This window comes from Cavia porcellus, unplaced genomic scaffold (genome assembly GCF_034190915.1).
Source record: "Cavia porcellus strain 051 isolate PalLab524CR breed Dunkin Hartley unplaced genomic scaffold, mCavPor4.1 scaffold_5, whole genome shotgun sequence".
NCBI lineage: Eukaryota > Metazoa > Chordata > Mammalia > Rodentia > Caviidae > Cavia > Cavia porcellus.
In genome coordinates this window covers 57,774,313-57,798,472 of record NW_026947488.1, presented here as the reverse complement: position 1 = coordinate 57,798,472, position 24,160 = coordinate 57,774,313, and the positions used below count along the sequence as shown (strand labels likewise).

General features: G+C 37.1%; 2 protein-coding genes across 5 annotated transcripts in view; one reads left to right on the top strand and one right to left on the bottom strand.

Annotated features, from left to right (window-relative positions):
* The window catches only part of Dnajc13 (DnaJ heat shock protein family (Hsp40) member C13), a 132,189-nt gene extending 111,858 nt beyond the window's left edge, over nucleotides 1-20,331 (bottom strand). For 3 of the 4 annotated variants that reach the window (XR_010047570.1, XM_063248998.1, XM_063249000.1), the window contains exons 1-2: nucleotides 20,062-20,331; nucleotides 3,195-3,275 (exon numbers count right to left, since the gene is read on the bottom strand). Coding sequence is in view for 3 of the 4 variants with exons in the window: in XM_063248998.1 (XP_063105068.1) it covers nucleotides 3,195-3,262 (68 nt within the window). In the remaining variant the exon portion in view is untranslated. Of the gene's footprint in view, nucleotides 1-3,194; nucleotides 3,276-19,983; nucleotides 20,003-20,061 lie in introns of those variants that run through there. The other variant, XM_063248999.1, reaches the window with a different exon arrangement.
* Nucleotides 19,754-24,160, top strand: part of LOC106029128 (uncharacterized) — a 39,553-nt gene continuing 35,146 nt past the window's right edge. The window contains exons 1-2 of the mRNA XM_063249481.1: nucleotides 19,754-19,930; nucleotides 20,377-20,601. Coding sequence (XP_063105551.1) covers nucleotides 19,754-19,930; nucleotides 20,377-20,601 — 402 coding nt within the window. The remainder of the gene's footprint in view (nucleotides 19,931-20,376; nucleotides 20,602-24,160) is intronic.

Genomic DNA, 24,160 nt, shown 5'->3' with positions numbered 1-24,160 from the left:
GAATAACTCCTGTTCCTGTATATCAGAACCAATATAGTCAAAATATGGCCACACTTCCAAAATTATATAATCCTTAAATTCATATGAAACCAGAAGAGACCCAGAACATTAAAAGCAATTCTGGACAACAATGCAAGGCCACAATCCCAGACTGTATACTACAAAGTTACACTGATAAAAACAGCAGGGTACTGGCAAAAAGGAAAAAAAAAAAAAGAATCCAGAAACAACTCCATGCACCTTCAGCTACTTTATCTATGAAAAATGGTCTAAATCCTTTGGCTGGAAGAAAGCCTCTTGAACAGATGGTGCTGGGAAACTGGCTATCCACTAGCTAAAGACTGAACCCATATTACTTACTGTGCCCTAAACTCCAATCAAAATGGATGAAGGATCTAAATATTAGAACAGAAACAATCTGCTAGTGTTATGGTTTACACATTGTGTCAACCTGAGAAGTGTAGAAGCTTAACTAAGAGACTAGGAAAGAAGCCAGGGTTCTTACTTTGTAAATATCCTCTCCTGTGCAAGAGAAGAGCAAGATTTTGTGAGTGTTACACTGGCCCTGGAGGTGGGGATGACCTGTGCACAATATAAGGGAGGAAAAGAGGCTTATTCTTCCTCCCTTTTGTTCTGGCAGCTACCATGAAGTGTTGCCAGGAGCCATGCCACCCTGCCTTGGAGTCAACTAATTATGGACTGAAACCTCCATTAACTGTTAAATAAACCTTTCCTTCCTTCATTTTGGCAATCAGGTATTTTTTCTCACCAATGAGAAAAAAGTAACCAAGACAGTTAGTAAACAAAGAGCTTAAACACTTGAGGACACAGGTATATGTAAACTTTCTGAACAGAATACCAGTTGCACAAGAAATAATACCAACAATCAACAAAGGGGACCACATCCAATTAAAAAGCTTCAAAGAAAATCAACGGAATGAAGAGACAATCTACAGGATGGGAAAAAAACTTTTGCCAACTACTCAGGTAAAGGATTATTATTTAGAATATATAAAGAACTCAAAACCGTAGACCTACCAAATTCAAAGATGATTTAAAAATAGGGATCTCAAATGCACAGATAAAAATAAACAAATATAAATAGCCAGCATGCACAAAAAAAACTGTTTAACATTGTTGGCCACTTGTGAAATGCAAATTAAAATAATACTGAGATTTCATCTCACTCCAGAAAGAATGGATACCATCAAGAAACCAAACAAATGCTGGGGGTTGAGGGTGGGGTTCCTCTTCATAGTTGGTAGGAGTGTAAAATGGTACAAACATGAAAATCACTATGGAGATTCCTCAAAAATTTGAAGCTAGAATTTCCATTTGACTTCTAGGTATCCTTCCAAAAAGGCTAAAGATCACATATTACACTGATACCTGCACACCAATGTCTTACAGAAGCATAACAGCTAAATCTTGGAAGGGACCTACATGCCCATGGATAAAGAAAATGTAGTATTTACACACAAAGTACTACCAACTCTGCCATAAAGAAGGATAAACTTCAGTTATCCGTAGGAAAATGGGTGCACTTTGAGACCATAGTGTTAAGTAAATCAAACACACAAGCTTAACTACTGCATGGCTTCTCTTATATGAAAAACCTAACATATAAAGTAAAAAATAAAAAGACAACAGGGAAAAAAAGAAAAGAAAGAAAACAAAGTTATTGTAATCCAGCATGGTCAATGCATTTCAAAGTGTACCTTCATTTATTATAACTGTCTTATTGTGTTTTATATGTTTTCAGCCCATTACTCTGGCTATTACTCTGTTCACAATAATTACCTTGATAAGGACTTATAAAATTAATACATGTGATGCTGACAAAAAGAAAACTTTTAAAACCAGAGCTGAAGGAAAAAAAGGAAAGAACGAAAAACCGAGGTACATTATACAATTGTACCTATTTCTCACAAGGAATTTAATCATTAGGCACTGAAAATAAGAATAAAACTTAAATAAAATACACAAATATACATCTGATCCAAAGAACTAAAGATTCATATTGCCCTGTATATGTCAACTTTCTAACTTTGCTTAATGAAATTATCTGGAGAAGGGGGAGTAGGGAAATATTCTAAAAAACAATTACGTTAATTTATGAGTTGATGCAAATGAGCAACTAAAATCAAACATTTAAACCTTTCAAAAATTCATACTTGGTTTGCAATGCAAACCAGAAATGCAACAGTCAAATGTTGTACCATCCTCAGAGGTTACCATACTATCAAGTATAAAATGAAAAACTTAATCAAAGTTAACTGCATTTATCATGTTTAATCCTGCAGCTGATTTAGAATACTGTGCTCCCCTGTCTATCCAAGTGTAGCACACTTTTTTTACTTATTACTACTCAAAAGAACTAGAGACTAAACTTTCTAAATGTCAACAAGCATCACTCATTTAATACACAGTGTGCCCAAAGCATGATTTAAAATCCTGGGCTGGGCATGGTAATTCACCCATCTAATGCCAGCAATAAGGAGGCTAAGGCAGGAGCGTTCTCCCAAATGTAAAGCCAGACTGTGCTACATAATGAGTTCAAGGCCAGCCTGAACTACCCGAGACTCCATCTAAAAAACAAAACAAAAAATTTTTTTAAGTATTTCATGTTATTCATATCACTTCAATACCTTTACAACAACTGGGGGAGAAGGAATCATCATCCATCTTATACAGAGAGGAAACAGAAACATTTATACTTTGGTCTAACTAGGACAGCTACCCCTCAAAGCCAAAGCACTCTCTTCTCAAAGAAGTCAGTTTCTATGGTTTATCAGAATATTCGCTCTGATAACAAAATGGATATAAACATACACAAAGGCTACAATCTGGAGAATAAAATCATAGAGTTAACACTCTGCCACTACTGCATATCAAAAGTCATCAATAACAGTAGCTACCCGGTTCACTTCCCTTTTAAATGACTCTTTCGATTCTTATAAAACTCCTCCCCAAGACAGAATCAGAAAACCAGAAATGTTAAAAGGAAAAAAAGAAAAAACCTAATTTAAGCTAAATATAGCATCTGTGCTTAAAATATGTACATATGCTTTTCACAAGAGCTGAATACCATTACTCAGTTGTGTGGTATTTTTTGAGATAATGAAACAAAGTAATATTTAAAATGCTATTTTATAGAAGCACAGAAAAAAAATGAAACCAACAGGAATACTTACTTTCCCCTCCAGGAATGCTTTGTTGTGTAGAAACATGCCAAATCCTTATTTTCCCTAATTATGTTCATTTTGTGCTAAATCCTGTAAGATAAAAACACAGATATAAGTAAGGTACTCTTAATTTTTCCTGAATCTCTTATTCCAAAGATACAAGCCTTTCAGTTTCATAGCTCTATGAGACTACAACGTTTTTAAGAACAGTAGTTTATTCAAAGCTCATACCATGATTATCTGTTCCCCTGGTCTTCCCAACCCCTGCAGCCCTGCAACCTGGAGTGGGTTTCTTAAAAATGACAACTGCCTTCAATCAACATCCCTGACATCTACTGGAATGTTCAATGGAATTGAATAAAAAAACTCAGAAGAAGAAAATCAACCTCACTTTGCCAAATAAAGCCTTGACATATGAAGAGCACCTAAAACTGCTTGCCAGGCATCAAACCAATTCCAAGCGATTTTGCAAAGTCAGCCACTTTGCTGTCACTATAAGTTCAAAGGGAACCTTTTTAAGAATTTAAAAAAAAATTTTTCTCATTATAAAAATAATACATGTCAGCCAAGCATGGTGGCGTATACCTGTAATCCTAGCAATTGGGAGACTGAGGCAGGAGGATCAGTGTGAGGTCAAAGCCAGCCTGCACTACACAGTGAGACCCTGCTGCCAAAACAAAAAAAAAAGTCCACTGTAAGAAATCTAAAATCTTCATAAAGTTAGTCATTATTCATCCCAGTATCTAAAGGTGATTATTCTACCTGCCATTCTTACATTTAGAAAAATCATATGGTATATGCCTATAATCCCAGCTCTTAGGACGCTGAGGCAGGAAGAGTTCGAGGCCAGTATGAACTACATAGTGAGTTCAAGACCAGCCTTACCTACATAGCAAGACTCTACCTCAAAATATACTGATTTTAAAATCAAGTGAACTTTTCCTAATTGATAAAAACAATTTTTATTCAAAAACATTATTACAATAGCTTCTGACTTGCAATAGATATACTATAAATTTACTTTCAAAGGCTACAATTCCATGATTTTGAGTGTGGTCAAGAGTTCTACAACCATCATCATCATTGCTAAAACAGTTTCATCCCCCCAATAAGAATCACCCCACTAAGTAACCCTGTTAGCAGTCACTCCCAGGCTTCTTCACTCAGCATCAGCAGTTACTCCTCTTTCCTATCGCTGCAGATACATGGCTGCTGGCCATATTGCTCAACAGTACTCTATAGTACTGACACACCACATCTTGTTTATTCATCAGCTGACTGACACTTGGGCTGTTCCTTTTGGGTTATTAGGAATAATGCTAATATGAACATGTGTATACAAGTTTTTCTGTGCACATGATTTCTTTGGGTATCTACCTGAGTGGCAGAAATATTTTTAGACAAATCTCATCTTGAAATTGCTTTCTTCACTTCTGCTTGTTTTTAGACAATTAGCCATAGCCTTTGTATGAACGCTCATTCCCTAAATATTCATATGGTTTACACATTCCCCTCCTTCGATCTACATTCAGATGTCACCTTTACTAGGAGACCTTCCCTTAACTACGGTGTCTCTTACTATAACCATCCTTCTCAGTCTACATTCCCTATTCCCTTCTGCCCTTGCACATTTTGTGGATAGCATCTTTCATACTTTAACATATAATTTATTATACATTATTCCCCTAATCCCACTGGACTACCCGGAGAGACAGGTAGTTTGTTTAGCCCACTAACACATCTCCAGAGACTTCAAGACTGCCTGACACAAAACAAGTGTGCAATAAACATATGAGTGAATGAATAAAATATAGCAATCTCAGGGCAATTCTGATATCCACTTCAAATGCCATACTCTGACACGAGGACCCCAAGAGTTTCATCAAATTTTCTGCAAAAGCATCATTAATTCATGCTCTGAATAATGTCAGAACACAAGTAATATGAAGTATAGAGAAAACTTTATTGTTACCAGAAAGAAGACAGTTGTCATATAACCAACCTATTATGTATATGTATTAAGTATAGAGACATCCAAAAGCAGTCCTGATGGTTGGTTTGGTACTTTATTCGCTTATTTCTAGATTATGTATCTGAAGTGACATTAACAGCCAAATGACATTTATTAAACCCAACAGAATCATTATCAGTTAAGCAACATTGCAGGGGAAGGGATCGGCGGGGCATGACAGGGGTTCAGGTGATTATTTTCCCCTTACACACTATATCTGAAGATTGGAACATTAAAAGAGAAAGACAAAAAGAAAAGGTAAACAACTAATACTGAAGATTGGGATTTGAAGTCCTAATCCATTAAAACATCAAAATGACCACACCAAAGACTTATTTTAGAGAAGCTGAGGAAAAAAATACATATGAGAAGAGACAGGCTGATATCAAGAAACTTAACGATAAAATTAAAATGCAAGACAGAGATAAAACAAAAAATGTAAGGTACTAACTGTAAAAGAACTTTGGATATGACCTAAAAAAAAATCCTTAATAAATTCACAAGTGGAGAATAAAAGCAAAATTGTGCAATTAATAAATAAAACAAATGTAATATAATTTCTCCAAATAAAACACACAGAAACTAACTCTGACGGATACATTACTCAAACAGACCTACTGACAAGAGAAAACAAACAAGTTTTCATTAAGGCCTATTCATAACTTTTGGAGACTCAAATTTACAAGGGAAATAAAAGCATCAGACTTCAAAAAGATTTTAGGTTAGGATAAACAAAAGGAGAAAGAAGGAGAAAACGTAACAGTAATATAAAAGTCAACTACCAACCACCTGTGTTTAAAAAAAGAAAGAAAACTATATTTCTGATGCAGATTAGAATGGAGACAGAAAAACACTAAGACGTTTAAAGAAACACTTCAATTTGGCATAGCAGAAACCCCTAGGACCAATTTTCAGCACATCTAATAATTTTCTGTCTTTAATGTTTTAGGAAGCGACAAATGAAATTGCTACTTTGCACTTAATGCCAATTTTTAAAAGAAGGTCTGTAAAATGGAAAAGCTCTTTATGCAAAGGGAAAAAAAAAATCTGCTCCTCTCTGAAAAGTTTGCTTCGAGCATATTATACTTAAGAATATATCTCAGAAGTACACGAGGCAGCAGACAGTCACCTACATGGCCAAATCAACCCATGAGATCCTTTAAAGCTATTATTAGTGTTTGAATACCTCAAATGGAAATCACAATAATGCTTTTGTACTTCAAACCCTCAGTACAGGCTAAAGCTGAGACAAAGGCATTTTACATCTAAAATTTATGAAGTTCTAAAATTATACAGCAACTAAGTATTCATCTTGTATGACTGCACTGGGCATTTGCGATGCATTAGCTCATTTTGTCCCCATAACAACGTTACAGGTACGATGATTCCCACTTTACTGATAGAAAACTGACAGAGAAAACTGTCCAAAATTCACAGCAAGTTCAATGGCTGGACAACCCTTGAACCAATTTACCTAACATGTACTTAACCTAAGTTTTATTACATTCCCTCAACTATAGGATGTAAAATAAATGCATTTCAGACTGTGTAAATACAGATGTATCATTTGACAAGACATTCCCAGAATAAGTTAGAACTAGTTCAATTCTTATCTTTACCAGCGAAAATGATAGAACACTTGATAGAAATCACTTTAAAATGCACAATTTCAAGCCAGGTGTGATGGTGCCACATGTAATCCCAGCACTGAGGACTCTGAGGTCACCCTAGGCTACACAGTGAGTTCAAGGCCAGCCTAAACTGCGTAGTGAGATTCTGTTTCAAAAAAAGAAAAGGGGAAAACACGAACAATTTCAAGCAGAAAAATAATCATACTGGATCCAGGAAGGAAATAAAAGAAAAAAGAAATCTCCAAAGCTGAAATACTCTACCACCTATAAATAAACTTGTAAATATTTCCATCTAAAGGTACACTTTAATTTTTTAAATTGTGTGACAAATAGAATGATAGAAATTTGACTACTGTATGATTTGATGACACCTTTTTAGGATAGCTCAGGAACAGAAAAATGTTTTTTCTTAACACTGAGCTTTTAGAATAACCAGATTAATGAAATCTGAGGCTGAAACCTATTTCCTAGTAATCTATTAACCTCTCCATGTTTTTATTTATTTTTTTTCTCAAGTTTTAAAATCTGTGTTCTCAGGAAAACCTCAACTTCTTTTCGATAAAAGACCCTGCATCTAGTGAATAGCAACCGACTTGGAAAATGCATTAACTTTTTCAGAATGTAAAGGTAATTCTATACACACAGGTATGTCATTAACGAGGGTAATGGCATTTTGCAAAGACCAGGAAATCACTCAGGAAAAAAAAAAAAAAATAGGGTAGTACTATCCAGTGCTAGCCAAGCATGTGACACATGGCTGTAATTCCAGCACTTGGGAGAGTAAGGCAGGAGGATCACCATGAGTTCAAGGCCAGCCTGTGAGGTCAAGGCCAGACTGAACTAATAGCAAGACCCTGTCTCAAAAAAGAAATCAACAAACCAAAAATCAAACAAGCAAAAAACAATCCCCAGTATGGACTCTTCAACATTCAAAGTGAGAACTGGAACAATCTCAAGAGAACTACTGGAAGATGACTGAAAGCAAATCTAAGGGATCTCTGAGTGCAGATTCAATTTGGGATGACGTGAGTAGTTACCTCCTACAGCACAGATCCCATAACTGCTAATCTATACATGCATGTGAACTAATGACCACCACAAGCAGTTACAGTAACATAAACACTAAATTTTAATAGTCAATATCTGGGTGATAAATTTTTAAAATGGGATTTATGGCCAAAGATAGGCTACATTAACTGTTATTTATGAGTTGCATGACTTTAAACAAGTTTCTTAACTGCTCTGAATCACCATCTGTAAAATATGGAAAGAAACAAGTGTCTCAAAGGGCTGTGGCTATTTGAAATAATTCAAATAAAGGAATTCAGTACTGACTCAGAACAAATACTCAGATATATTAATATTAATTAATAATTACTATATTTTAAAACTAGTATCCCAGATATGCAGGATATTTTTGGTATTTTATTATTTTTATTTGCAAGTACCTTTTAAAGGTATTTTTAAATTACTTGACTCGTTCTAAGCTTTATTAATTCCACATTTTAACTCTTCTGTTATTCCATATCTAGTAACTACCTGCTGTTTGTTACCTGTTGCTAATGACAGTCAACCATGGTTTGAAAATACTAAATGGAAAATCTTAGAAATAAACAAGAAATCCTTAGAAATTCACAAGTTTTGAATATATACTGTTCTGAGTAGCATGACGAACTCCCATGCATTCACTGTATTCTGCCCTGGATGTGAAGCTTCCCTCTGTCCAATGCATCTATGCAAAACAGTCTACTGGCCCCATCATTTACTCAGTAATCTTTGGATTGACTGTCAACAGGTCAATCAGGTTCTCAAACTGACTGTCAACTGTATAGCTAGCTTGGATGTTACAAGTAATCCTTACTTAGTAAGGAGCCCAAAGCGCGTGACCAGTGACAGTGGTAAGTCTGTACGTCAAACAGCCATAAAATACTTCAAGTGAAAAGGTAAACATTCTCAACAAAGAACATAGTAAAAACAAATCTTCCAATTATGAAATAATAAAAAAGAGAAAAACATGGGTGCTAGTTTTATTGCTGCATCTCTTGGGTTTGGTTAGGATGAAGGTTTGACTGGATTTGCTTTGGGATCCACACTGGTGGCAAACACCTCTAGCTGTGCCTGAGAAGGTGATGGAGACATGGCCTTGGGGGTCTATGTCAGGCCCTCAGTCCTTCAGCTCTGGCACTCTTCCCCTGCTCCGCTTTCAGTTATCATGAATTAAGAAGCTTTGCTCCGCAATGCTCTACTGCTATGATGTCTTTGCCTTAAAGCTAGCTGTGAACCGTCTGAAATCAACCTCTTCTCTTTTAAATGTAGATGTTATATATTGTGTCTCAACAACAAGAACTCTGATTAATACACTGCAAAAGTTTTGGGCATAGTGAATTAATTGGTTAAGATAAAAACACATTAAGTTTGTGTGTATCAAAAAAATATATACAGGTTTCAGTACTATCAGCAGCTTTATTCACCTACTGGGGATCTTAGAACACATTCCCAGGGAATTAGGGAGAAATACTGTATATCACCTAGAATTTCTACTTTCAAAAACTGAGTTAATTGGCATTCATAGTTCTTACTTAACCATTCAAAAATAACTACATAAACCTATTTCCTAAACTGGATGGCATACATGAGGGCATTTTTCATTTTTCCTTAAAAATCTGTGTTTGCCATAAAATGTGTTTAAAAAGAAAAATAAGCCTAGACCAAGGTAATCACGATAAAATTTTAATTACCTTAAATCAAGTATTACTTATGCTTCTCTATTCTGACTGTATCCACACAAAATACTATTATGGGTCAGTCCGTTTAAATTTAAAGTATCTCTCTCTTGGGTGTTTAGAATCTCAATTACCAGAAATGTTCCTTCCCTTATATTCAAACTAGTGTTTTTAAATTTGTTTGGTGCCTATTACCAATTGATGAGAAACTTCTGAGAAAGAAACAAGAAATGTTATTCCATAAAATAAATTTAACTCGTAAATAGTTTATGTATACTATGTACATATATCTAAGCTCAAAAAGTAGCTTAAATATCATTGCTTAAACACAAAAATTCTTAAGCAATCATTAATTTCCATTAGTCATGATGAAAGATTGGTAGAATTTTGAGAAGTTCAAGTATTAAGCAAGTAACAGTAATCATTAAAGGCACATGCTACAAAAGAACTGTCCAACTAACAAGTATATATCTAAATAGTGGCAGGAGATCTTGGTAGTAGCTGATACCAACATGTGACATTCTGCCAGCTGTTAGAGCCTACTCAAATTATGAAGAATTTATCTGTTCAAACAATCATCACTTACATTACATTCACTCCTCCAATAGTGTCCCATTTCAAATTCTCAAAGATTCTATACTTCTTTTTTGATGAGAAAAATTTTTACATGCCCTTTTTAAACTTAACTGGACTGAAGACAGTATCAATCTTTTTAAGTTTGATTCACTTTGTTTTCACTTTATCTTAGTATCACAGCATCCCCAGAGTTTGTTTTTTTTTTTTTTTTTTTTTTTTTTTTTTTTTTTTTTTTTTTCATCTTCTCTGTTTCTTCTTTTAACAGAATCGTTTTTGTCGTTTGGTATGGTTTTTTTACTGTGTAGTCCAGGTTGGCCTTGAACTCACAATGTACCCTTCCTGCCTCAGCCTCCCAGTCTCCTGGGATTACCGGCATGCACCCAGCTCCTTCAGAATTGTACTGAGGGTTAAAAAGTCAAATTCAGGACAATACATGTGCTGTATTTTGGCCAAATGTGCCTTTTTCAATGAATTCTATTGCTTCATGTTTTCAGGTAACACAATATTTTTGTACTCTCATTTCTTGGCAATAATGCTGGCACATTCATTTATAATCACTTATGGATAAAACAGAATGTTCCTTTTAGAAAATACACAGTTTTGACACAAATACCAGAGGATTTGAGAGTTCACTGAGCAGAAGCCTACATCAAACTGACACTAAGAACAAAAGTAGGATGAAGTGACCAACACCAGAAACATAGCCTGTGGCATATTACACCCATGCTTGATAATCATATTACTGAGCTCTTGTTCGATCATAGAGCAGAATGGTTTGTAGGGTCACTTTTTTGAATGTCATTCTAAATACTTTAATTCTATAACCTGAACAGCTATTTTGAAGATGACAATGTGTAACTTATCAACCGGCAATTTCTTACCTTTTGTTTGTCTGTAATTTTGTATTATTTCTACCCTTTTTTTTTTAATCTCCATGTATTTTTTTCGTTTCCTTTTCTTTAAATAAAAAAAACAAAAACAAAAACAAAAGAATTTGCACACACAGCAAAATTAAGTATAAGCACAAGGCTTGCATTAAACTCAATGAACTCATTTAGCCAGGATGAATGGATGCACTTTTAGAAAAAAATATAATTAGTGCACTCACGAGTCAGTGTTAAGGCTGTATGCACGTTTAAAGCACACATTTCATGTGACCAACTAGAAGTAATTTTTATACAAATATGACAACTTGCAGAGAGCAGGTAATTTTAAGTCCATAAAGGACAGAATTTACTCTGCTCGTCATTAATTCTACTTTCAGGTACATGAATTAAAATCTAGGGTATGTCTTGAGATAGACTAATGAATAGATAAAATTAAAAAAAAAAAAAAACAGATTTGTGATAAGCCAAGCAGTAAACTGCTAATTTGAAAATCTTGGAGATGGGTATTGGGTATCTAATGTAAAGTTTTTCCCTCTTTGATGAAGGTAAAAATTTTTATAATATGTTGGAGGAAAAATGAGAGTTTGCTTTTCTGCCCAAAATCTCTTTAAATGGAAACACTGCTTACCTACCTTACCATGAAACCACATCTAAAAATATGATATTCATGTAACAGGCTAATTCAAAATGGCAATACATACTCGCACAGCTATATCTTACAGAAATGCAGAGAGAAAGAAAACTATTACTAAGGGAAAGGCTGGGAATAGCTAAAGGGAGAATTCCTTAAACTGGCTTTTTAAAAAAATCTAGTTTTGTTCATAAATGGATTTAAAATATAAGTAGATACACCACTAGGGTAATACTCTTTCAAATAACATAAATGACTAACAAACCATTAATTTTTACCCAGATTTAAAAGCCACAGCTGAACTGTTTTTAGATAAAATGTGCTGTGTACAGGGGAAACGCCCATCTGAACTTTAATCCTGTTTTGGTTCTTTCCTTCTTAAGAGACAAGGGCTCTGGGCTTCCAAGGCTGGCCTCAAGAAATCCTCCTGCCTCAGTCTCCAGGTAGCTGGCATACACACAGTAACACATACAACTGTTTTTCAATTTTTAATTTTAACTTAATATCATTCAAGTACAGGTGAAAATACTGCCTTAAAAACGAAAGAATTGGTATGTGTTAATGTATAGAATAGGGTACCTACAAATGTAAAAGAGCCCTAGATATCATAATTTAAGGTTTTTGCACATCTCATTTTAGGCTCCTTAACTTGTTCAAAAGTTTGATTGCTTCAGAGGTAAGAGTTGTGAGGACAGTGGGAGGAGAGGGCACATACATATCCTGGCAGTTAACTGTACTGGTATTTTCTATTCAGGTGTATAAATCCAACACAGGAAATGAAATCTATTTCTTCTATTTTAATCATATGTATACTGATTTCATCTCAGGAGACAGCTCTTATTTAACAAAATAAATGTTATCTATTAAAAAAAAATAGCTGGACAAGGTGGTGCGGGCCTGTGATTCCAGCACATTTGATAGGAGGATTTCCTCAAGTTCAAAGCCAGCCTGGGCTACATAAATGCTATTTTAAAAAAATCAATTCATCAATTAAAAACTAGATGGTCGCACATGGCGGTACATAACTATAATCCTAACATTGGAGAGGCTAAGGGAGGAGGATCATCACAAGTTTGAGACCTTCCTGGGCTACACAGTGAGTTCAGGTTCAGCCTGAACTACATAGCTAGGCCCTTTCACTAGAACCATAAACTCTTCTTTGGCTAAAAAAGATACACTTAATAATGTAGCTCTATTTTATAGTAAGTAGGTCCTTGTGGGCAAAAGAGATTTTCAGCAACCATGTTTCAACTTGTTGTTCTCCCTGCCAACTATAATAAATGTGAAATGGATCAAATTTCCTAAGCCTGCAACAAACACAACTGGAAGCAAGTTTTACAGTAAGCATCCAAACAGTCAAACATTCACTTCTATACTACTAAAAGAATTTTTAAATTGCTATAGTCTCCCTTTTACCCCATACTAAGTAGCAGTAACACCGGTTTCACGTTTGTTCTTTTCAGAATACTCCTATTACTACCACCTCTTCCATAGTGCCATAGAGTTTACAGAACACTTCTAAATTACCCAAAAAAGTGTGTGGAGGAGGTGTTTCCACTTTTTTTCTGAAACCCTGAGCCTGGTGTGGTAGCACATGCCTATAATCCCAGCACTAGGGAGCCTGAGGCAGGAGGAATTGCCCAAATAGAGTGTGAGCTACATAGCGAGATCCTGTCTCAAAAGGTCAAAACTAAATAAATTGAAACAAAACCCAAAGACTCCACAATTTATGGGAAATATGGTTTACCTGCCCTAAAACTTGATAAACTTCAAAATATATTCTGTATCTTGACTAGGAATACAAATCAGAAATCTCTGTTTAAAAGTTTAGATTTTAGTAAAACTGATACAGAATTTAAGCATTATCAGAGAAAGTCTCCTATATTCATAACCTTAGTAATCTTTCTATTAAGCAAATTTTAGCAAGCATTGACAAAAATCAAATCATTGAAATAATTATTGCAAACTGCTTTACGAGTTTTCTGTTAATCAAAAAATCGAATACTAAACCAGGTGTGGTAGCTGAGGAAGGAAGATCTCTTTGAATTCCAGGCTATCCCGAGCTACATAGTGAGTCCAAAACCAATCTGTACTATACAGCAAGACTGTCTCAATATACCCCGCTCAAGCCCCGCAATCTAAAGCCAAGAGATACTAACAGTTGGACATATGCTAAAGATGAACATAGGCAGTGCAGTCTACTAAAGGCAATGGAAATAATGCTGATGAAGGCATGTGACACACACCTATAATCCCAGCACTCAGGAGGCTGAGCCAGGAGGATCGCCACAAACTCAAAGACAGCTTGGGCTATGTAGTAAGCTTAAGGCCTGCACTACAAAGTGAGATCCTGTCTCAAAAACAAAAACCCATTATAAAATCCCTCTGCTTTTTTACCTCATTTTAGAAACCCTTTTTTTTCACAAATAGTCCAAAAAAGTACAAGTAAAACAAATATGCAGGTTGTTGAATAAAGTTAAGCATCCGAAAAGAACTACTACAAGATATATATATATATATATATATATATATATATATCTCTTTATGGACTGAACCTCATTTACATGTACCTGTTCAGAGGTATTTGCATCATAAGTTAGCAAAAACAAATCATTCATAACCATATTGGCTTAAACTACTTCTACACGTAGTCCCTACAACAGTGACCTGCAGGAGTTTCCATGATTAAGAATCACTCCATATAACAAGAGGTATTACTGATTGGCATATGCTGAGCATATGAATACTACTTCACAGAAAAATATATTTTAAAACACTGAATAAAATTTCCAAATAAGTATATCTCATCTGAGGCAGGATGACTAGGGGCAGTACTAGCATTCAGTAGATAAGGGCAGACAGTTCCAGATTGAAAAATTGTTCCAAAGCACAATTTTCAAATTTCCATGAAAAATTGTCAAGCACCATTTTCAAATGTTCATGTGGTAAAATACCCTATTCATAACAAACTGATTGCAGAATTTATTTTAAATATAAAATACAAAGTATATTTTGCAGAATTTAATATATATATAGGTTTTCTAAGAATGCAGTTATTGGGGCAGATGTGATGCAAAGCCTTTAATCTTAGCATGAAGAGGCTGTGACAAGAGGCCTCTTCACCTCAAGCTCAAGGCCAGTCTGGATTTCACAGGGAGACACTGTCTTCAAAAATAAAGAAAAAAAGAATGTATCTATCATGTAAACTGATTTTTTTCTTGTCCAGTTTAAAAAACAATGCTAGCAATTCTACCTGTGGCATTTGAGCCACAATATGATAAACCTATATGCATTCAAATATCTGCCGAAAATCAAACTGATTTCATGTAGTCTCCAACCTCTTCACTGTTTATTTCAGTATGATCATCCTAAATATTTATATATTGAAATGTAGTTTTGTTATGCCTTTTTGGTAATATGAAATTATCAACAAGATTGACAGAGTACTGAAAAATTTGAGCATGGTGCAAATTTCACATTTGTGGATGTGCAATTTCCTGAATCATTAGGAAACATGAAGTGAATGAAGAAACTGCACTCAGCAAAACTGAGCTACTGAGGCATTTACAATACACACAATGCACACATCTTAAGAGCTCAATGAACCACACATTCAAATCTACTGTTGTTACACCAGGCTCATGACTTCTTTGCAGTGTGTCACAGCAAATCATACTGTGACTCGTTCCAGTGCAAACTTTGAGACAAAATGCTATCATAGCATTTAAGCACTTAATGTGCAAAACAGTGCTATTTTTAAATTTCTTTTTCTTAATGTGTCACTGATGAACTTGAGTTTTATAGTCCTAACTCATTCCCCACCTAAGTCCTGTTTAATTCTGCATAAAACTGATTCTTAAGAAGCATGTTTTGTTTAGGCACTATATTTTAACATAAATCCCTTGCAACTTCATACAGGCAGAAAGTGTGGGTTTTTAAGATTAAATATGCAGAACATTATGTCATTTTGATAGTCAATCAATTTTTTTGTTTTGCTTGGTATTTGGTGTCACATCTAAAAAAAAATTCATGGGCCCAAGATACAGCTCAGCAGCACAGTGCCTGCCTGGCAAGCATAAGGTCTCAGGTTCAATTTTTGGTACCAAAAGAAAAAAAAAAGCAAAATTCAAAGAGATTTTTTAGAAACTATGGATCTCAGAGAACTTACTGTTATCCCAAAATGTTTGCCTTAAAGTCTTCTTTATGTATTAATATAGTTAGTACAACAATATTCTGGTATCCGTGGGTGTATCATTGTCCATCATTCTAGTTCCCAGCAGGTTTCTCATAGACAATATATAGTTAGTTGAATCTCTCTTTTTTCTCTCTTCTTTTTTTGTACCAGGGATTGAACCCACAGCCTTGCGCTTACCAGGCAAGTGCTTGAGCAACTGAACTAAATCCCTGGCCAGGGTCTTGCTTTTTAACTCAATCTGATAACTGCTTCTAACTAATCTGGTCACATTTTAAACTGATTAGTCTTTTACATTTATTCCATCTGTTGTCCACTATCTTCTCTTTTTTCTGCTTTTTACTAAACATGTATTTTTAAGTTCTTTTTTATTGCTGTATTTACATCATATACATATATTTTTAATTGTTCTATAGTTACAATATACATTTGTACTTAAGTCTCACTTCAAATAATAAGGTTTATGTGGAGCACTTCCTTTATATTAATGTTTTATTTTCTACCTTTACATATGTTACATACACTATTTTCCCTATACTAGATCCTTTAGAACAATTAAAAATAAAAAAATTAAATTTTATTTCATTGCCAGTATTCATTTCTGGAGATCCAAGCTTCATCCATTTAAAGAATTTTTTGAAACATTCTTTATACAGCAGATATACCAATGTCAAGCTTTCTCAGCTTTTGTTTCAGTATATCTTTACTTCATTTTCACCTGAAAGATGTTTTGCTGGATACAAATTTGGGGTTGACAGCTTTTTCTTTCAGTAGAGTTGTCAGTCCTTTTGCTTGCATTCTCTGTTGTAACTCTTACCTGTTTTTTTCCCCTACTTTCAAGATTTTCTCTTTACCCCTTTTTTCCTTTAGTTTAAATGTGATACTCTTACATATCTCTTCCATGGGCGGGTTATCTTGCTTGTATTCTCTAAGCTGTTTGGATCTTTGTTTTACCAATAATATTGGAAAATCTCCTCCAAAACTTATTCTGTTCTCTCTTCTGGGATTTTAACCATGCATACATTAAAATCACTAGTTTTAGTGGTTTTTTTAAACCATGTTTTTGTGGTGCAGTGGAAATTTCTACTGACACCTGTAAGTTCTGATTCTTCTCTTAGCTGTGACAAATCCACTAGCGCAAAGGAATTGTACATTTCCTTACAGTTTTTCATTTCTAGAATTTTATCAGTTTCTATCTCTGTTGAATTTACTTATTTAATTCTGCATTTTGTCCGTTTCTCTGTTTCAACCTTTAAACAGTTTAAATTCCCTGTTAAATATCAGTATCTATGTCAACCAGAGTGCATTTCTGACAATAACTCTTTGTTTGGGGAATTTCTATTTTTTTAAAACTTTTTCATATGTCTTTCAAAAATGTGTTTGTTGAAAACTAGACATGTGATATAGGATAGCTGAGCTGGAGGCCTCTTTGCATAATCTTGTGCCTTTCCCAGTAGATTTCTGTGATTATGGTTACTTATTCAAAGCTCCTTAGCACAGTGGCAAAGGGTGAGGGATGCAGTCTGTTCTGATTGAGGTTCAGTCTAAGCATGCAGTAAGTATAGCCTTCTTGATTCTGACTCTACCGACTGTAGTGCTGGGTGCAGGGCCCCTCTCCCATGCATGATATTTTTATATCACATCCCATAGCTTAGTGAATGTTCGCAGTGGAACCAACAAGGTTACCTTTACCTCCTCAGATTAAAGTTTTGTTTCAGAACAGAACCAAAGAAGAAAAAAATCAAGCAGTTTCTTGACTCTCATAACAGCCCTGCCACTTTTCCTCTCCATTAGGTCTGCATAATAGATACACCCCAGGTTGTGCTCTTTCCAACCTTTCCAGGCATATAATCAGTAAAGCTTGTGGATAAAGAATTAGCAAGGTAGTGTACTCAGTCTTCATCAATTTATTGGCCATTCTAACAGGATTCTTTGCAGCTGACCAAACCAAAGGAGACCAATTATGCATATTTTAAAAGAGTTACAATTTTCTGCTATAAAAAGGGAACTTTAAAACACAAAACAATGCTGTCAATCACACCAGAGAGTCAGTGGGTGGTACCTAAAGGTGTTTGGCTTTTAAATGTTTTTGTTTATTTGTTTTTTGTTTTTGTGACGAGGTCTTAATGTGTAGCTTTGGCTGCCCTCAAACTCATGGCACTCATGGCGATGCCCCACTTCAGCTTGCAAATTCTGGGATTACAGTTGCACCACCACATCCCACTGACTTCTAAATTCTGAAAGCCTGATATATCCACCCCCTTTTCAATGCCATCACCACGTTTGTGTGCTTTGATCTCAGTACTGCTCTTTTCTGTCATTCTGGCACCTTTCTTGGTCTGTATTACACCTTTGTTAGCACAGACCTGCCCTGAGCACAACTTCCTATGATTGTCACTAAAAGTAGCTGCTTACTAAAAAATTAAAGAGCCAGACATGGTGGCCCATGTCAGTAATCCCAACACTTGGGAGGCTTGGGGCAGGTCAGCCTGTCTACACAAGCAAACCCTGTCTCAAAACAAAATTAAAAATGGGAGGCTTTAATGAATGTGATAAAGTTGAGAAATACTGAATCAAAAGCATATTTCCAAACAACTCCCCTTTAGCCACCATCAAACTATCACCGTTGTAAAAAAAGAATATCTACAGTCTCTCGGTGGAATACAAATATCATTATTTTCCAAGAAATGAACTCTGGTCTTCGGGTCCTTTGCACTCCTGTTTCTTAACAACCGACTCCTCTTTTCCTCCCTTAATATGTTCTACTTCCTGCTTTCAAATGAATGCGCAATGCTTTCTAAATGCTTTCTAAATAAAGACTGAAACATTTATTGAATGCATTGCTTTCTAAATAAAGACTGAAACATTTATTGAATGCATTGCAACATTAATGTCCGAGATATAGCTGCTTAGTTTCACATTATATTTAAAACATTAACAAGATTTCATTTTATATTCTAAATTAAACCAAACTACAAAGCACTTTCCAGACACCAAAGAACTGTGATCTACTTCTAGTCAGGATGTCTGACTAGTTTCTATTAATCTTTTTTTTGAAGGAAGTCTTGTTTCACACTACCTTTAACTCACTGTTTAATGATAATATACAGAAAACCTGACCACATACAAACACTGAATATAGATGTTACTTTCAAAGTAAGAAAGAAAATACTGAGAAAAAGACAATCAAGTCTTGAAGAAATAGCCTGAAATTTTACCTGTTTTCGAAGATGCTTTACTCGAAAACGCTCACAATATACTACCGTACAAAACTTTTCAGAGGATGCAAGAGTTTTAGGTAAAGACGCTTTTCAGGGGGAGGTAGTGTAGGGTAAAACGAAAATTAAAAAAAGGAGAGACAGGAAAGGAGAAATAATTATTTTGGGAGCCCATCAATGCATTAGGGGAGATTTTTACTGCCTTCTCCCAGCAACCACTAAAAGGAACAATCTCAAGACGAGTAATGATTAACTAAATACCCTACGATAAAGGAGAAATTTGAAAGACTCTTCTCAGGTGTAGTAAGTCTCAAATCTGCTTTAGTTTAACAGCCACTTCCCTAGGGATCAAAGTCTCCCCCCCCCACCCCGCCACACATACACACACACACTCCAAAAAGTACATTTAGAAGTGAAAGCGCAGCTAGTCAAGGAAAGACGACTGTGAATAAACTACTCTGCCGTAAGGAAAAGCCTAGGGGGAGAGCTTGGATTTTGGAAAAGGGAAGCACTGTAGAAGAGACGACGCAGTAGCTCCTTACAAAACGAAACATAGCTCAGCAAGATACTGAGCGAACGGGACGCTGGCAGAGAATCACTGACCCAACGAAACAAGTTGCCGGCATCCAGCCGGAAGGGTGCCCGGGCCACTTCGCTGCAAGGGAATCCCGAGGGCGGAGCCCATAGGGCCCTTCGGGTATGTGGGTTAAGGATGTCCTAGGGAAGCACGGTGGGCAGAGAACACAAAACCACGCAAAAAGTGGGGTGGGAATGAACAGGCGGGGCAATGCCTTGGACCAGTGTCACTCATTCGGGGAGGGTGTCACTCATTCGGAGAGGGTGGGCAGCGGTTCGACGCAAGGAACCAGGGGGAAGGTAATCTGATTCGCAAGCGGCGGTGGCCAAAACACCATCACCCTTTCCCTTACCCTGAGCCTCTCCAGTTCCCACAGAGTGGGAAAGAGGGAGGCAGAGTCCCTTAGTCCAGCGCCCGGTGTCGGCTTTACCTTAGCGGGAGGCTGGAACAGCTCCAGCCCGGGCTCCTCCCGCCACCGACTCAGCGTCCAGAAAGGGATGAGGCGCCCTCCGGCCTCCCTCCGTCACTACTTCCCCTTCACGCCCCTGGGGCCGCGTAACTCCGCAGCTGCGGGTTCCTGGTGCTGCAGCGCCGCTGCTTCCCCGGCCCACTCCGCTTCTTTCCTGTGCCTCTCAGAGGCTCACTCTGGAGGCAGCCATCTTCGCTCAGGTTTCGAGCGCCGCCCTCCAATACGCCTGCGTTGCCACCGCCCAGGCTGTCACGAGACCTAGTCAGCTGACTCCAGCGCTTCCGCTTTTTGTCCTGTCCGCGCAATTCCCAGCCCTCCGTGCGCCTCTCCGCTTCCGGGAAAGGCCGAGGTCTGTCGGGCCTAGCAGTTGCGCATGCGCAGAATACAGCGGCAGTTGCACGCCTGAGTCCGAGCTGCACGAGTGGGTCACGCCTCCTGGCACTTGCTAAGGAACATGTGGGTGCGCGGGAAAGACCAGCCCTCTGGACTTGTTCTCTCAAGGTCTGGGTCTTGTCTTGCTTTGTGCAGAAAATAGCTGTGTAGCTCTGAATTTTCGCTTATAATCCCCGAGTCCGAGTATGAAGCGTTAGTTGACCCTAGCCTTTAACTTCAAGTGCCATGGCGCATCCTCAGGGCATTGGGAAGCCTCAGCCCGCGCCCCTGTTTTAGCTGGTTTGGGAGCCAGCTTGTTTACTTGCTGTTGAGGCACCTGGAACAACAGCTGAGCAGGGTTTAATTTTGGGGTGGTCCAGGAGGTCATGGAGACCAAGGGCTTGGATCTGCCCAAGCCTTCGCTAATGTGAATGGACATGTCACAGTGTTCGTTCTCATTTATTTTCTGCTGGTCACGTATATGGAATAATACTTAATCCTTGATACACTGAGAGAGGAATTATCCCCGTTTTGTCCACAAATTGAAGTTCAGTCCCTCAGTAGTGAACTTGGTGTTTGAATGAAAGTAGTTTCTCTAGATTTTATCGCCTTCTCTAGATTTTATCTCCTTGAACCTACTATGAGAGATGGAGGGAGGAATCAAAATAGCCTAAAGAAAAAATACTGTGTTGGGAATAAATGAGGGTTCCACTGGAAATTATGTGTTATCTGTAGTCAATGGTTTAATTAAGAAAAGTCAGTGCCCCCTCCCGGATCTAGAAGGTAATGAACACAATTTAAAAATGAACGACTTTATTATAGTCCTCCCAAGGGATTGAACTGGACAAGCGTTCTCTCGCTGACCTATATCCCCAGACCTTAAATTTTGAGTCCCGCTAAGTTTCCTGGGCTGATGTCAAACATAGCCTTCTCAGCCTTGTAACTAGGGTTACAGGTGTGCACCACCAAGCTTACTCCGCTACAGACTTAAGACGTACAATGCAAGGTAACTTACAAACACTTTAAGTGTTAAAGTTGCCTGATAAGGAGTCTAATACACTTTATAGCAGTCCTGAATTTTTGATATCTTGGGGTCTCCTTCAGTGGTTGATTTCTTTTCCAAATGGTGATTGCAGGGTGAAAAGGTTAACGTTTGCTCCTTGATTTTATTGACCTATCGCACTACTTTAGAGCAGAAAAAGACCATTTGGGTTTATCTTTGGAGTAGATTTTCTTGTGCTGCGGCAGTACGATAAGATGCGTGTCTAAGATAGGTATCAGGAATATCTGGATGGAAAGACAGGACCTAAAATAAGAGTAAAACAGGAGAACAAAAAGGAAACTAGGGCTGAGTTAAAGAAGCCTTCTTAGCTCACCCGTGGAACTAGAAGCTTGTGTTTCTGGTTTTGTATAGATTATAAAGCCTCCCATAATCTCAGAAGTAGATTGGGGTGTATTAGAGTGGAAGACAGCGCAAACTGTCCAAAAGACTTACTTGCCCCATGTGACCTTCCTAAAGGTTGAGCCACGATTTAGTGGCAGGACTCAACCTCATGATCAGTGAGCTAATAAATCTCCACACTGCCTCTTTGTTCAATATAAGGCACCAATAAAATAAATTCTCATAGCCCTGGGTAATATGAATGCCTTACCTCCTGTACTGGAAAATTTTGAGCCTTCCAGGACTACTTTTCTCATTGTGGTTCTAGAAACCACTTTCCTTGCGTTGGGCCAGTTCAGTTTGCCCTTTCTTCTGTAATAATTTTGCTGTTGTTCTTTTGTCCTTTTCCTGTTAATGCAATATTACTTTATAGTACTTACCAATTCAGATACTTGCCCTGACCCACTGCTTATACCTCTAGCCCAGCCACAGATTAACCTTGGGCCTTTGCATAGAACTGTGTTTCTCCAGGGAGTTTTTTGCGTTTTTTGAGACGGTCTCACTAAATTGCCCAGACTAAGCTCAAACTTGTGATCCTCCTACCTCACTCAGCCTCCCAGACAGTGGGGAGTACTGGGGTGTGCCAGTGCTCCCAACTAGATTCTCATTTTAATAAGCCATATTCCCAGTACTTTCATCTGTTGCTCATAAGACGTGTCCCAAGCCTTTTTACAGCTCCCCTTCCTGGTTGCTCTTAACTGGACTTGTGCAAATTTGTCAGTATTCTTAAAACACTAGGAGTCAGAGAGCTAGGAGGACTTGGCTCTTCAGTCTTCTGGTAAATTCATTTGTACCCACGCTCTGCTCTGTGTGTAAAAAATAACAAACTCAAGGTAGACTTTCAGACTTCAAGATTTGTCTTTTTATTCAAAATCCAAGTTTTCAGTAGATTTTCTGATACTTTTATAGTGCAGCTATATCAAGTTTACAATTTAAATTATGTTGTATACACTTATATTTCAGTTTTTAAAAACACGTTTTACACCATTTTACAACAAAGTTTTATCGGTGTCCTAAATTAGCATTCAAGACAGGTGAGGTTTAAGATTGAAGGCCCATAGGAAAAAAATTGCTGTCAAATTGACCTTCCTAAACCAGGCAGGATGCTACACACCTGTAACCTCAGTATTCAGGAAGCTGAGGCAGAAAAACCAGGAAGAGTTTGAGGTCACATTGGGCTATATCGTGAGTTCAACGCCAGCTGGACTACAGTCATACAACCTGTCTTTAAAAAAAAATGGACATGCTTGCCAGGGGTGGTGGCCCACACTTGTGATCTCAGCTCTCTGGGAGGCTAGAGCAGGAGGATCATAAATTCTAGTTCAGCACAGGCAATTTAGCAATTGAGACCCTGTCTCAAAAATATAAATGAAAAATAAATCAAAGAATAAGTTTCAATTCAAGATCCCAAATAAATCTCTAAGAACTCTATGTCCCTCCACAATATTTGAAGTGTTTTTGAGTAGGGCTCCTAGACTTAAAATTACATGAAAAAATGTGAAATGTTTTATTCACTACTTTTGCTGATTGTATGCATTAAATTTAAAAACTATTCACATGATTCAGTTTGGACATTCGCTAACTGAAAAATCTGAAATCATACATGCGCAAAAACCTGCAATTTTTGTCAGCACTTTAAATTTCCAGGTTGAAGCATTTCAGTTTTTTGGTTAGAAATGCCTAACTTAATAAAATCTGTGCAGATTTTCCAAAATCCAAAAAAAGTTCATCAGTTGAAATACTTGTGGTCAAAGCATTTCAGAGAAAGGATACTTAATCTATACTTAAAAAATACTTTATTGAGAACCACTGTACTTACAAGCAGGCAGCCATAAGTTCGATTCCCGGTACCGATTTAAAAAAAAAAAAAGAGAGAGAGAGAGAACCACTGCAATGGGTTCTTGCAGTGAAGGAGATAGATTTGAGTCAGGTGAAGGTTTGTAACCAAGGAGTAGTGGTGGTTGGAAAATTACTGAATCGTAATCCTCATCTGGGTACGTGGTAGGCTAGCTAAGTCACCTGACAGGGTTCTTGCTCAAAATGAACAGGGTAATGAGATGCCCCTGGGGAAAGGTGATGACTAAGGAACCTGCTAACGAATTAAGGATGTTGAGATACTCAGGATGCGGGAGTCACAGAGGAGCCAAGGAGATTACATGAGAGCCTAATCAAAGGTTAGCCAAGTGAGAATCTTTATTCCACTGTGCAAATGATAATATTGTGGATATGTGTTGGGTTAAATAAAAT